This window comes from Frankliniella occidentalis, unplaced genomic scaffold (genome assembly GCF_000697945.3).
Source record: "Frankliniella occidentalis isolate FOCC.00 unplaced genomic scaffold, Focc_3.1 Scaffold15, whole genome shotgun sequence".
NCBI lineage: Eukaryota > Metazoa > Arthropoda > Insecta > Thysanoptera > Thripidae > Frankliniella > Frankliniella occidentalis.
The window spans coordinates 2,538,065-2,548,380 of NW_026267145.1; the positions used below are offsets into that span (position 1 = coordinate 2,538,065).

At 44.1% G+C, this 10,316-nt stretch overlaps 3 protein-coding genes across 4 annotated transcripts in view; 1 reads left to right on the forward strand and 2 right to left on the reverse strand.

The window, feature by feature from the left end:
• The window catches only part of LOC113205069 (threonine aspartase 1-like), a gene marked incomplete at its 5' end in the record, with an annotated part of 95,269 nt that extends 89,930 nt beyond the window's left edge, over nucleotides 1-5,339 (reverse strand). Inside the window, 9 exon segments of the mRNA XM_026420530.2 lie at nucleotides 3,567-3,696; nucleotides 3,780-3,928; nucleotides 4,053-4,242; nucleotides 4,314-4,427; nucleotides 4,504-4,571; nucleotides 4,649-4,728; nucleotides 4,806-5,080; nucleotides 5,151-5,218; nucleotides 5,307-5,339. Coding sequence (XP_026276315.2) covers nucleotides 3,574-3,696; nucleotides 3,780-3,928; nucleotides 4,053-4,242; nucleotides 4,314-4,427; nucleotides 4,504-4,571; nucleotides 4,649-4,728; nucleotides 4,806-5,080; nucleotides 5,151-5,218; nucleotides 5,307-5,334 — 1,095 coding nt within the window. The 3' untranslated portion in view covers nucleotides 3,567-3,573.
• A 325-nt stretch (nucleotides 5,340-5,664) lies between these two features.
• LOC113205031 (peroxisome biogenesis factor 10) lies at nucleotides 5,665-7,339 on the forward strand. Of its 2 annotated transcripts, XM_026420461.2 has the most exons (6): nucleotides 5,665-5,825; nucleotides 5,900-6,088; nucleotides 6,182-6,339; nucleotides 6,425-6,667; nucleotides 6,751-6,893; nucleotides 6,979-7,339. In XM_026420461.2, the coding sequence occupies exons 2-6, from the start codon at nucleotides 5,962-5,964 to the stop codon at nucleotides 7,238-7,240; spliced, it is 933 nt and encodes a 310-aa protein (XP_026276246.1). In that variant the 5' UTR covers nucleotides 5,665-5,825; nucleotides 5,900-5,961; the 3' UTR covers nucleotides 7,241-7,339. The 2 variants fall into 2 exon arrangements, with proteins under 2 accessions (XP_026276246.1, XP_026276256.1); XM_026420471.2 differs by having other exon boundaries at nucleotides 5,667-6,088.
• On the reverse strand, nucleotides 7,280-9,602 carry LOC113205022 (hsp90 co-chaperone Cdc37). The gene is made up of 7 exons (XM_026420447.2): nucleotides 9,423-9,602; nucleotides 9,065-9,198; nucleotides 8,831-8,984; nucleotides 8,533-8,751; nucleotides 8,271-8,446; nucleotides 7,987-8,176; nucleotides 7,280-7,891 (listed from the first exon to the last, which is right to left on the reverse strand). Exons 1-7 carry the CDS (start codon nucleotides 9,453-9,455, stop codon nucleotides 7,673-7,675), a joined length of 1,125 nt encoding a protein of 374 aa, XP_026276232.1. The 5' UTR covers nucleotides 9,456-9,602; the 3' UTR covers nucleotides 7,280-7,672.
• Nucleotides 9,603-10,316: the final 714 nt, after the last annotated feature.

The following is a 10,316-nucleotide window of genomic DNA, read 5'->3' on the forward strand; positions in this document are numbered from 1 at the left end:
CGCCCCGCCTCGCCCCGCCTCGCCCCGCCTCGCCCCGCCCCACCGCGATACTGTCCGCCCGACGAACAAACGCCATATAACGTTGCCCCTTTGCGCCTGCTTCGCGCCGCTACCGCTGCTGGCGTTGAAAAGAAGTGTCGCGCCGGGGTGATGAGTCAATAGGCCGCGCTGCTGTGCGCTTCCACGCGTCACGCCCGCCCCGCCCCGCCAACACAGTACAATAATCACCAGCCGCCGCTCCGCTTCGTGTGAGACGAGCAGCGGGGAGTGGGAGGCTGGAGGACAACGCGGAGGGCCTCGCAGAGTCACGCGAGATGCGTTACATTTAAATGTGAGCAGGCTGTTGAGCAGCAGCGTGTTCCGACCAAAGCGTGCGAATGTCACACAATTCCAATTCGAATCATGCGACGTCGCATACCTTTACCAGTGAAACCTGCTCTGGAAATTCCAGTGTGATACAGTCCAACAGTTATAAGCGCAATACCACGTTATCATACTTACAACCTAAGTGTGCGATATTCACACGCCAAAGTGTGCATGAAACACTTGCAATATTAACAACAGTTAGTTTTTATACAAATTTATCAATTAGTTTATGAGCTGAGGAAAAGGTAATAGATTAGAGAATGGAAATTCCATGGACCAACGCGACAAAAGCCCCAAAGGCTCATGCTGCTCGCTTCACTTCCATCTTCATCCCCCAAACCAAAGTTAATGCCCATAACAGGAAACAAGATCCGAATGAAAGCGGGAAGGGGAGGGGGGCGGGGGTAATAGACAGAATGGGATATACTTGGTCTATTGACCCGAAAGAAGATTAAATTTGTGGGTCCATGGTGGGCTTGTTGTGTTGCATTGTCTCTCCGCTAGCGGAGCTGCTCTCGGATTGCCAGCAGGGGCGGGGCCGTGGCGGGGCCGGACGCCAGCACGCTGCCACTATCGGTGCCACACTATGAGCCCATCAGTTTCACACATGCCGAGCCGAGGCTGGCAAAAGAGAGCACGACGAGCTTCATTCATCACAACAATAATTGGCTTGTGGAACACCCTCTATACCCGCCCCATTCGCGTATATATGCTTTTTACACTTTCTCCGAAGGGACGCTTGACCCAATACGTTATCGTTTCGCTATCGTATTGTGTCAAAATTGGTTACACCGGAAACCTAAGTGTGTGAATGGCGCACAAGGATACATGTGTGAACGCTGAACGCCATTTGCCATTCGTACCGTAAACAGCATGGAGGCACAAGTTAGTGAATTTCAAAGGAAAATTCACACATCTACTCCCTGAAAAGTACGAACGGGCATTCACAGACCTCAAAGTAAGCGACATTCCCACACCTACACGTGTGCGACATTCACACACTTGCGTTTCCAGTGCATGCGGTCGTGCAGGCAGGGGCAAGGGCGATGAAATTCACCCCTGGCACATCCCACCGCCGCCCAACCGGGCCGAAGTTTGAGGCAACAACATGGGAGACGGTCGCGCAGGCCCTGTGCCACAGGGGGCTGCAGGTCGCCGGGTGGTGGGCGCCAGGGCCCCGGCCAGGGCCCTCCCTCCCTCTCGCTTCCCACCCTGCGATGGATAGAGCCAAGAAGTCGGACGACACGGCAGTCAGGCGGACGACCAACAACAACATCCGCCGCTCGAAACACAAATATACATGACAGAGGCCCGCACGGCACAGGGCGGCACAGGGCCCCCGCACGGACGCGGCCTGCGGCGGCCCGCGGCCCCCGGGGCGACACCGGCGACACTTTGACATGAGACAGGGGGCCCGCTGTGCCCTTGGCGCCACCGGACCGGAGGGGCCACACGTGACTATGGCGAAAATAAGTCAGCAGCCGAATAAAAATTATTCCTCCACAGGGCAAAAAAAAATAAAAAAAAATTAGCAGCACTGGAAACGCGAGTGTGTGTTGTTTATTGTAGGTGTGTGAATGCCCATTCATACACTTAAAGGAGTAAATGTGTGAATTCTTCTATGAGATTCACACACTTGTGCCTCTATGTGTAGGTACGGATGTCGTACACACACTTATAAGTGCTCGACATGCACAAACTTGGGGTTTCCAGCACAGCTTACCCTTCGCAATGTTACGGGTTCAAATTTCGAGCAAGAGACACAGACCAGCGGTTTAGTTTTTCTGATTTTACATTATTTGGTTGGACTAGAACACCCACATGGTAAAGAAATCTGAGCCTTAAAAACAAGCAACGTCCTGGACCGGTTGGCGCCACCGGCACCACAACGATGGTGATAAAAGGAGAGCAAGGGAACTGGAGAACAACTAAAATTCCGGAAACAGTATTATTCTTGGGAAGAAAAAGTAGCGGTCCCTCGTTTCCCTTCCCTACAACCCTGGCAGCGTTCTCGCCGAGAAAAGACGCGATCGCACCAGTGGGGCGGTCTGCATGGAATATCTCGCCAGCAGAGATACTTTACAAAAGTAAAAGGAAAAAGAAGTTCCTCAATTTTCTTCTCCGAGGGGAAACAAGAATGGGAAAGAAATAAGGCGGAAGTCAGGGTCGCGCGGATCACCCTGGTGAAGGGCGAGACAGCAGGGAGTGGCGGGGCGGGGACGGCCGACCCACTGGGCTGTGAAATGGCGCCATCTAACCCCATTCTTCGCCATTCTCATGCAAATCGGTGGCGGTAAACGGTCTGGTGTCGCTCCGACCCGCTCCGTATTCCCGTCTGATCTACGCCCTGGCGACAATGATACCAGCAAAGGCAAATTTGTCTGAAGGATTTTTTTCACGGGCCCCCTTTTTGCACCTTACATTTTGTTTTGTTTTTCGCAATTTTAGAGACAGCCGTACCATAGAAAACGCAGAAGACATACTCATACTCAGCGAGTGTCGGCTCATAGTTTGTGATCGGTCATTTTGGCTCGGCAGCCTGAAAAACCCGTAGACGGACGCGCTCCACTGTCATTGATAGGGGCTCTCAACGCAGGGAGTAGTGTCGTGGCCGAGCGCTCGCTCGTGTGTCTCTTGTGACAGGAAGTATAGCCATCGCTCCGGCACCGCGAGGTATCGACAGAGTTCATATGGAATCCATACCAGGTGGCTGATTCACGCCGCGCACTTTCGTAGTCATACTGTTCCGCATGCACGCGTGCGGACGGGGTGCCTACTCGCACGGGGCCGTAAGGAGCCGTGCGCTGCGAGCATAGGCAAACCCCCGCACCCGTACCCGTGCATGCGGTACAGTATAACTACGAAAGTGCGCGGCGTGAATCAGCCACCTGGTATACCTCCAAAACGCAATTGTTTTGAAGTATTTGGCTTCTTTTTTAAGAACAATACTTATGCTCCCTGGGGCGTTGCGCATCAGAAAACTGTGACTCAGGGACCAAAATGCAGAATGTCTGCGGTGACCGTATTTCTCAGAGTATGCTAGAGAACTTGGGTCAATAGGGAAAAGACCAAGAGTACACTTCAGTAGCAGGAAGAGCGCAGTGACAGCAACCCAAACATGAACTCAGAACACAATGACACTTGCAGAGTAGTTTTGTGTATTAAAATTTACCAATGTTTTTCAATTTGGTATTTGTTACCTTTTATTCAGGAAGTTGAAGATTGCATCTCAGTTTCAGTATCTAAATGCTGTTTTAGGACAAAGCCTACACCTTCCACAATTGCTTTGGTTCCTGGTTCCATACCACTGGGAAGTTTAGACATATGGCTCTGTGAGAAAAAAGCAATAACCAGATTACTAAAAGATCAAATACCAGAAGAATTATTTGTTAAGTCTCTGAAGATTCATATACCTTTGGAGATTTATCTTGGCAATTCATATATCCAATACAAAAGCTTCGAGTAGTGTGTGACCATAAAAATTCACCCACTCCTTCTTCATCACATTTTAATGCAATTATCCCACCAAAGGGTTCTGAGATACCAGCTAGGAAGGGTGATCCTATTATCAAAACAAGAATCAAGAAGAGAACACATTAGGTATGTAAAGAGAGTACAAAAATAGCTCTACAAAATGAAAAACTAAGAAATCGCTCATTTATTGTTAAAATTAATCCTCAACTTACCAAGAAACTTGTTTACCATTGTACCATGTAGGCACGTGCTCCCACAACTTGCATTGGTGAGATCTGAAGCTGCTTCCTTCGCTAGCATGGTGCGAGTTAAATATTCTCCACATCCTGATGTGCTGGTTGCTACTGAATTTTTGCCCTCAATTCCATCTTGTGCCCAACACCCACAACCAAACATTGCAGCCTGCAAACAAAAGTAATGTTATCAGCAATCGTTTTAAAACACAACAAAAGGAAGTTTAGGCAATGACAGACCTGTCCGACTCTGCCAGAGTGTTTTAAAATGATCCCCCCACTAGAGCTGGCAGCAGCAACATGGCCCTTGCTGTCAATGCAAACAGCACCAACTGTATCTAGGGGACTAAGCATCTGAGGAACAAAAATAAATTGGTGAGATCTGTTTAAAATATAAGATTGGCAACCATATTCAAATCTTGTAACATACATCAATTGACTTCTTTTGTTCCTTTCCCAGTTTCTTCTTATAATGATTATAAATTCTTCTTGCTTTATCTGAAATTAATATAAAACAAAGGAATGAAAAGCAGGAATGTAAATACGTCACTATATTACGACAAAGTGTGTTATACCTGATATAAGAGACTTGGGATCTGTGGTAGGGATACCTGCCTCTTCAGCCCACAAACGAGCTCCCTCTCCAACTAATAAGCTGCAAAGGAAACTATGGCTATTTTTCAATTGCATTAAAAACTATGGGGGTGAACTTGATAAGAAAACCTGACTCACCATGGCGGAATCCGACCCATTGCCAGTTCTTTTCCTGTTTGTCTAACACACAAACTTTTGGCCATGAGAATAGGATTCTGAATACCTGGTACACCTCCAACGCCGCCCCAGGCTAAACTCTCTCCATCCATAACACAAGCATCACACTCTACAGTACCAGTCCATGTCAAGTTAGATCCAAATCCAGCATTGGTGAAGGGACAATCCTCCAGAGCAACTATACTTGCAGTTATTGCGTCCAAGGCACTTCCACCGGTTTTGAGAACTGATGCACCCTGTGCCGGATCACACTTGATAAGCAAAAAGATAAGACATATAACTGATAATTGCATCTGGTAAACTTACCTTTTTACATGCCTCTCTGCAAATTTTTTTGTATGCCAAACTTGCATCATCAGAATGATCTCCTGCCCCTGCATGATTCGTTCATGAGAAGTTATTAATGGTAATACTACAGTCTAGAAATGAAAAATTACCGGGAGGAATGGCATAGTTTCTTACCTGCGTGAACACCAATAAAACCAGACATATCGGCACCAGACTGCATACGAGCAAACACACGACGCCCTAACCAACTTGTTCTGCTCAAGTAGGTGCCGGTTATTGTTTGATAAACTGATGATCACAGTGTTAAGTTCAGGAAAACAAGAAATTAACCTCAGAGTTTGAAAAACAAACAGGACAGTCAATAATGTGCTGTCATTAACGACTTTAGATACGATACACCAAGTTTTACACACAAGCAAGATGCTCAAACACTTTTTGCAGCTCGGCCGTCCCGCCGCCGCGCTCGCCCATTCATGCACGCGAGTGTAAGTTTCTCATATGATTGTTGACATGTTTAGTCAGGGTGATATTTGCACGATTATGATGAGTTATTCGCAGTTTGTTGACACTTGCTCTTGCTCAGCAATTCCTTGAGCAAGATCAAATTGTTTTTGCCTTGAGGATCATGAAACAGGACTGAATGATGTATTTTAAATGTTTTGCGTAACGATTCATGCGCTTCGTGCTACAACTGTTAGGCTCAGTACTCAGTCATCTAGTCATGTCTTACTTTTAAATAGCCGTTTGTTTGTTAAATAAATCTGCAGTCCTCAGATAATTTTGTGATAGCACACTGAGGAAATTTATCTGCTGTGTAAATAAAAACAAAATGAAGCCAAGGCAACACACACTCGAACCTGCGGGCACTGCAGAAGTGCTACGAGCTGCCCAACGAGATGAGCTAATGGTTGAAAGAATACATCATGAGGCCTCAGATTTACTCTTAAAAGCCGCAGGTATTTTTTTCCAAAAAGATTAAAGCACTCTTAAGGTCCTACTGTAGCTTATTATTACGAGGGTTTTTATCTGGTTTGTTTTTTGTACATCAGGCAATCGTGTTTGGATGAAATACCACAGTTCGGTACCGGTAATAGCAAAAGTATTATACTCTGCTGTTACTACTCTTTCTGATATTCAGACACTTGGAGAGGAATATACTGGTATACTTCAAGTTAACCATAGGATGAGAAAGCTACCATCAACAAAGGTATGTCAAATTTCATTGAGAGATTTTATTTATTAATTAACCAGTTTAATACATCATTACTCTTCATCACCTCTGTCAACTGCAGCGAAGACTCTTAGCATTAATGCTGGAATGTTTTGGGGAAATTATATGTGAAAACATAATTAAAGCTCTGAAGCGCCGTCTTCTTGCACCTTCAGATCTTACTATTGATGCTAGAGCATCTCTTTTAGAGGCTCTCAGCACTTTAAAAAGCATTCTGGTCTTCATTACCCGACTCCATAAAGGAGTTTTCTATTGGGGAGGAGAATATTTCCTCTTGTCAAAGCGACTTGCTGGAATTCGTTATGTAAGTACATAATATTCTTGTGTGTCATTCTTTGGGTTGACTTTGTTTTTAAATACTTGAATTGAACTCAAACATTATTTCAGGTCTTGGTCAGACGATGGCTAAAAGATCACTCAACATTACAAGGGTTCCAATTGTTAAGCACTGTAACACTACTGCAGCTAATGTTGTATACGTCAATAACAATTGTCAAATGGGCACAAACAATTCCTGCTACAATGCCCAAGTATGATTTCACTTTCTTTTAGATAAAAATCAAAACCATGTATTCAATGGGTGTAACCTAAAGTATTATTTCCTTATCATTTCAGATTAAGAAGTTCCTTGACTACAGGAAATGAACTTGAGGAAGATGGACCACCGAAGAGTGATAGTGTGCTAACTTATTACCGATGCTCGTTATGTTTGGAGGCCCGTACTCAAGATACAGCAACACCTTGTGGCCATGTGTTCTGTTGGACTTGTATTTCAGGATGGCTGCAAACTAGAGCACAGTGTCCGCTGTGCCGAGATTTTGTAGAGATATCCCGACTAATCCCCATTCAAAATATGATTAACCAAGCAAGGTCGTAGACTGAATATTTTTCTTATTTTTGTTAAGTTAGAAAACTCTGGAGTAAAGTCCATTTTAATTGGGAAACTATAACTCAATAAACGCATTGTTACCTTCAATTACAGTACTGTTTATCACACAATATTTTTCACAAAGCTGATGGCTAATTTCATAGAAACTTCACAACAAGATAAAATTGTTCAAAAACAGAAAGAAAAATAGAAGATACACACACACATGCTTTTGGGACATCTTACAAATGTAAGACGAACATGGGGTGAAACAATACATAAAGACTATGCTAGGAATTATCTTTAAAATATTTTACACAGTAAAAGATTAATTTATAAAGAATATTTTATGAGCAGACTGCTGAATTTCCAGCATAAGACAAACAATTTCAAAGAGTAGTTACAGATGAGTTTTGCAGCAAGATTGAATCACTTTATCTTTTAAGCTTTACCACCAACTTCTGCATACTGGTCCTCTTCTTTCTCAACATCCTCAGCATCCCCTTCTGCACCACCTGCCTTGCCCTCATTCGCAGAGGGAACCCAAAGACCTGAGTCTACACATCGTTTCATGTGATATACAGCTTCACTCTCAGGCATTTTGGCAATGGTCTCTTGAAGAAGAGGAATATTTTGGGTTTCAAAACAAGCCTTCAACTCCTAAAAAGAAAATAAAGAGGATATATTGCATCACCAGCATTTCCATGAGCACTACATTATGTCTCAACCAACATCTCAGAAGACAGTTATCTTACCTGTGGAAGACTTTCAAAGACTTCAACTGGATCCAAGCCTCCAGGGCCCAGTCGTGCTTTTCTTTCCTCCTCCTCCTGTTCTTTCATTGCTTCCTTTATTTTTTCCTCGGCTCGTTTCCTAATTCTTTCTTTGAAAGCACGAAGCTCATCATCAAAGGCTGTCTTATACTCAGCATCAGCAATTTGAATTCTAATAGCATGTTAGAAATAGATTAGTTAGGTCACTTCCAGATCAAGATAATTCTTTAAGGTATCTGGTATTTAATTTAAACAATCTCACATACCTTGTAAAGAACTGGCCAACACAAGCACGGGGATCAACATCTAGTTGTTTAGCAAGTTCTAAGATGTATTGCATGCAAATGCATTGATGTGCAACATGCTCCATTAATTTCTCTTTTTCTTCCATTTGCAGGTTTATGCACCAAATAACAAGGTAATTTGCAGTATTGTCCCCAACCTGATAAGTTAGGACTCATTAAACAAACTTTGCAGTATGAAAGGCAGTAAACATGAAATAAATGATAGACTAGAAAGAAAACTCACAAGGTGTGGGTGTTCTAGTAAAAAGCGTTTTGAGTCATCATATCGCTTAAACATGCCATACTGTTTTAATTCTTTCTCATGCGCCTTAACAAATTCTCTCATTTTCTTTTCTCTCTCCTCTTCAGGCAAATCTTCATCCTTGGGCCGTTTTGGAGCAACATTTAGAACAGTCTTGTCAAAACCTGGTTTGCTAATTGTATCAACATTCCATGGGGTAACCTGAGGCAAAGAAAAAAGTAAAAACCCAGAGAAACCACAAAATATTATCAAATTTTGACATTTAAGCTACTACACTTACTTTCTCTTTTGATTTCAATTCATTGGCCTTTTTATTAATCTCTTCCTCTTCTTTCTCTAGGCTTTTCAAGGCTTTTGACAGTTCACTCATATCCAAGCCTTGCTTTTTAGCATCTTCCAGCTTTTGACGCGCCTCCTTTAACTTTTTTTCATGCCTAGAGACAAAGATACGATAAAGTGAGTGACATTAGAAGGGCACAGGCACATGCTTTAAACAAATAGGGTTGATACATACTCTACTCTTTTCCTTTCTAACTCTTCTTGTTCTTTTTTCTGTTCTTCCATACGTTCAACCCGAGCCTGATGTCTCCATCGAAACAGAGAGGGTGTGTCGATGTTGGGATGTGTTTCATCTTCGTCATCTGAAATCTGCAGATAGTCCAAGGAAGATGATAAGAATTCAAGGAACATATGCACAAGGTTCATTAAAATTGAATGAAGCACATTTAGAGTGCTGAACTATTAAAAATAAACACAGACAAAATGTAACATAGGTTCAAGGGAAATAAATTGCTGGTTGTCAAACAAAGCAAAATTTTATGTGTTTGCAGAAAGCAAACAATTGGAGTATTCTAACTTAAAGTTTCACTTGCCTCAATATCTTTCCACCTGCTGTAATCCACCATGTTTAAAATTTAATAGGACAAACCGAAAAGTAATTCGTGGAACAAGGATTCAGTGCAAGTGCAGAGAACACCACAAACAAGGAGATTGTCAGGTCCACGGCCGCAGAAAGATCTCGAAATTGAGGTTAAGTTGTTGCTGGAAGCCGCCAGAGGGAGTCTGGCGGTGAGAGACGAGACTGTTTGAGGCCAGAGCCAGAACCTCAACCTGCGGTCGGAGGGGGCATCGACTCCATGCAAGGAGTATCGCCACCAACGAGATGATAGCGCGACCAGCGCGACGTATTGCCATCGCTGGAGGTCTATAGGCTAACGGTAGCGACGGCGCGTTTGGGCGTCGCTCGTCAGTCACCGCAGCTGCAGATTGTGGGCGAAGACAGAGCAACCGCGCAATACGAAAACAGAGGAATTTCATTTTGTTGCAGGAGAGTGCTTGCATGAAACTGCTGGCTATATTTATTTGCCCGGCACGATTGCCTCCAATGCCAAAGTTTAGTTAAAATATCCAAAAATTAAAACAAAAACAGTTAACGTAATTCGTGTCGTTAGCGGTACCGGAGGTTTACCCACATCAAACGACAAGTGGCAACGAGATGATATCGCATCGGTATAGCGAGAAACAATATTTTCTCTACTTTTCTAAATATAGGTCGAAGACTGCGAATTAACGAGTTCATATGGCCATATATATTTTGTGGGTTTTCATGTGTGTCGGTGAGAGGTGAGATTTTGGCGCTCAACGTTCCCTTGCCCGGTCCGCCCTGTTCTGTTCACTGCACTTCACTGTGCGGTGAGAGGCTCACCACAGGGCAGGGCGGGCCACCCGCTCCACGCAGTCGCTTGGCGGGTTTGCCTACCCACCGC

What these genes read in the sequence shown, in the direction of transcription:
- LOC113205031 (XM_026420461.2), top strand. Translation starts at nt 5,962, where the DNA reads ATGAAGCCAAGGCAACACACACTCGAACCTGCGGGCACTGCAGAAGTG. An exon ending in GAAAGCTACCATCAACAAAG is followed by an intron (nt 6,340 to 6,424) that starts GTATGTCAAATT and finishes TGTCAACTGCAG; the next exon opens with CGAAGACTCTTAGCATTAAT. An exon ending in GACTTGCTGGAATTCGTTAT is followed by an intron (nt 6,668 to 6,750) that starts GTAAGTACATAA and finishes ACATTATTTCAG; the next exon opens with GTCTTGGTCAGACGATGGCT.
- LOC113205022 (XM_026420447.2), bottom strand. Translation starts at nt 9,455, where the DNA reads ATGGTGGATTACAGCAGGTGGAAAGATATTGAG. An exon ending in TTAGAAAGGAAAAGAGTAGA is followed by an intron (nt 8,985 to 9,064) that starts GTATGTATCAAC and finishes CTTTGTCTCTAG; the next exon opens with GCATGAAAAAAAGTTAAAGG. An exon ending in TCTTTGAAAGTCTTCCACAG is followed by an intron (nt 7,892 to 7,986) that starts GTAAGATAACTG and finishes TTTTCTTTTTAG; the next exon opens with GAGTTGAAGGCTTGTTTTGA.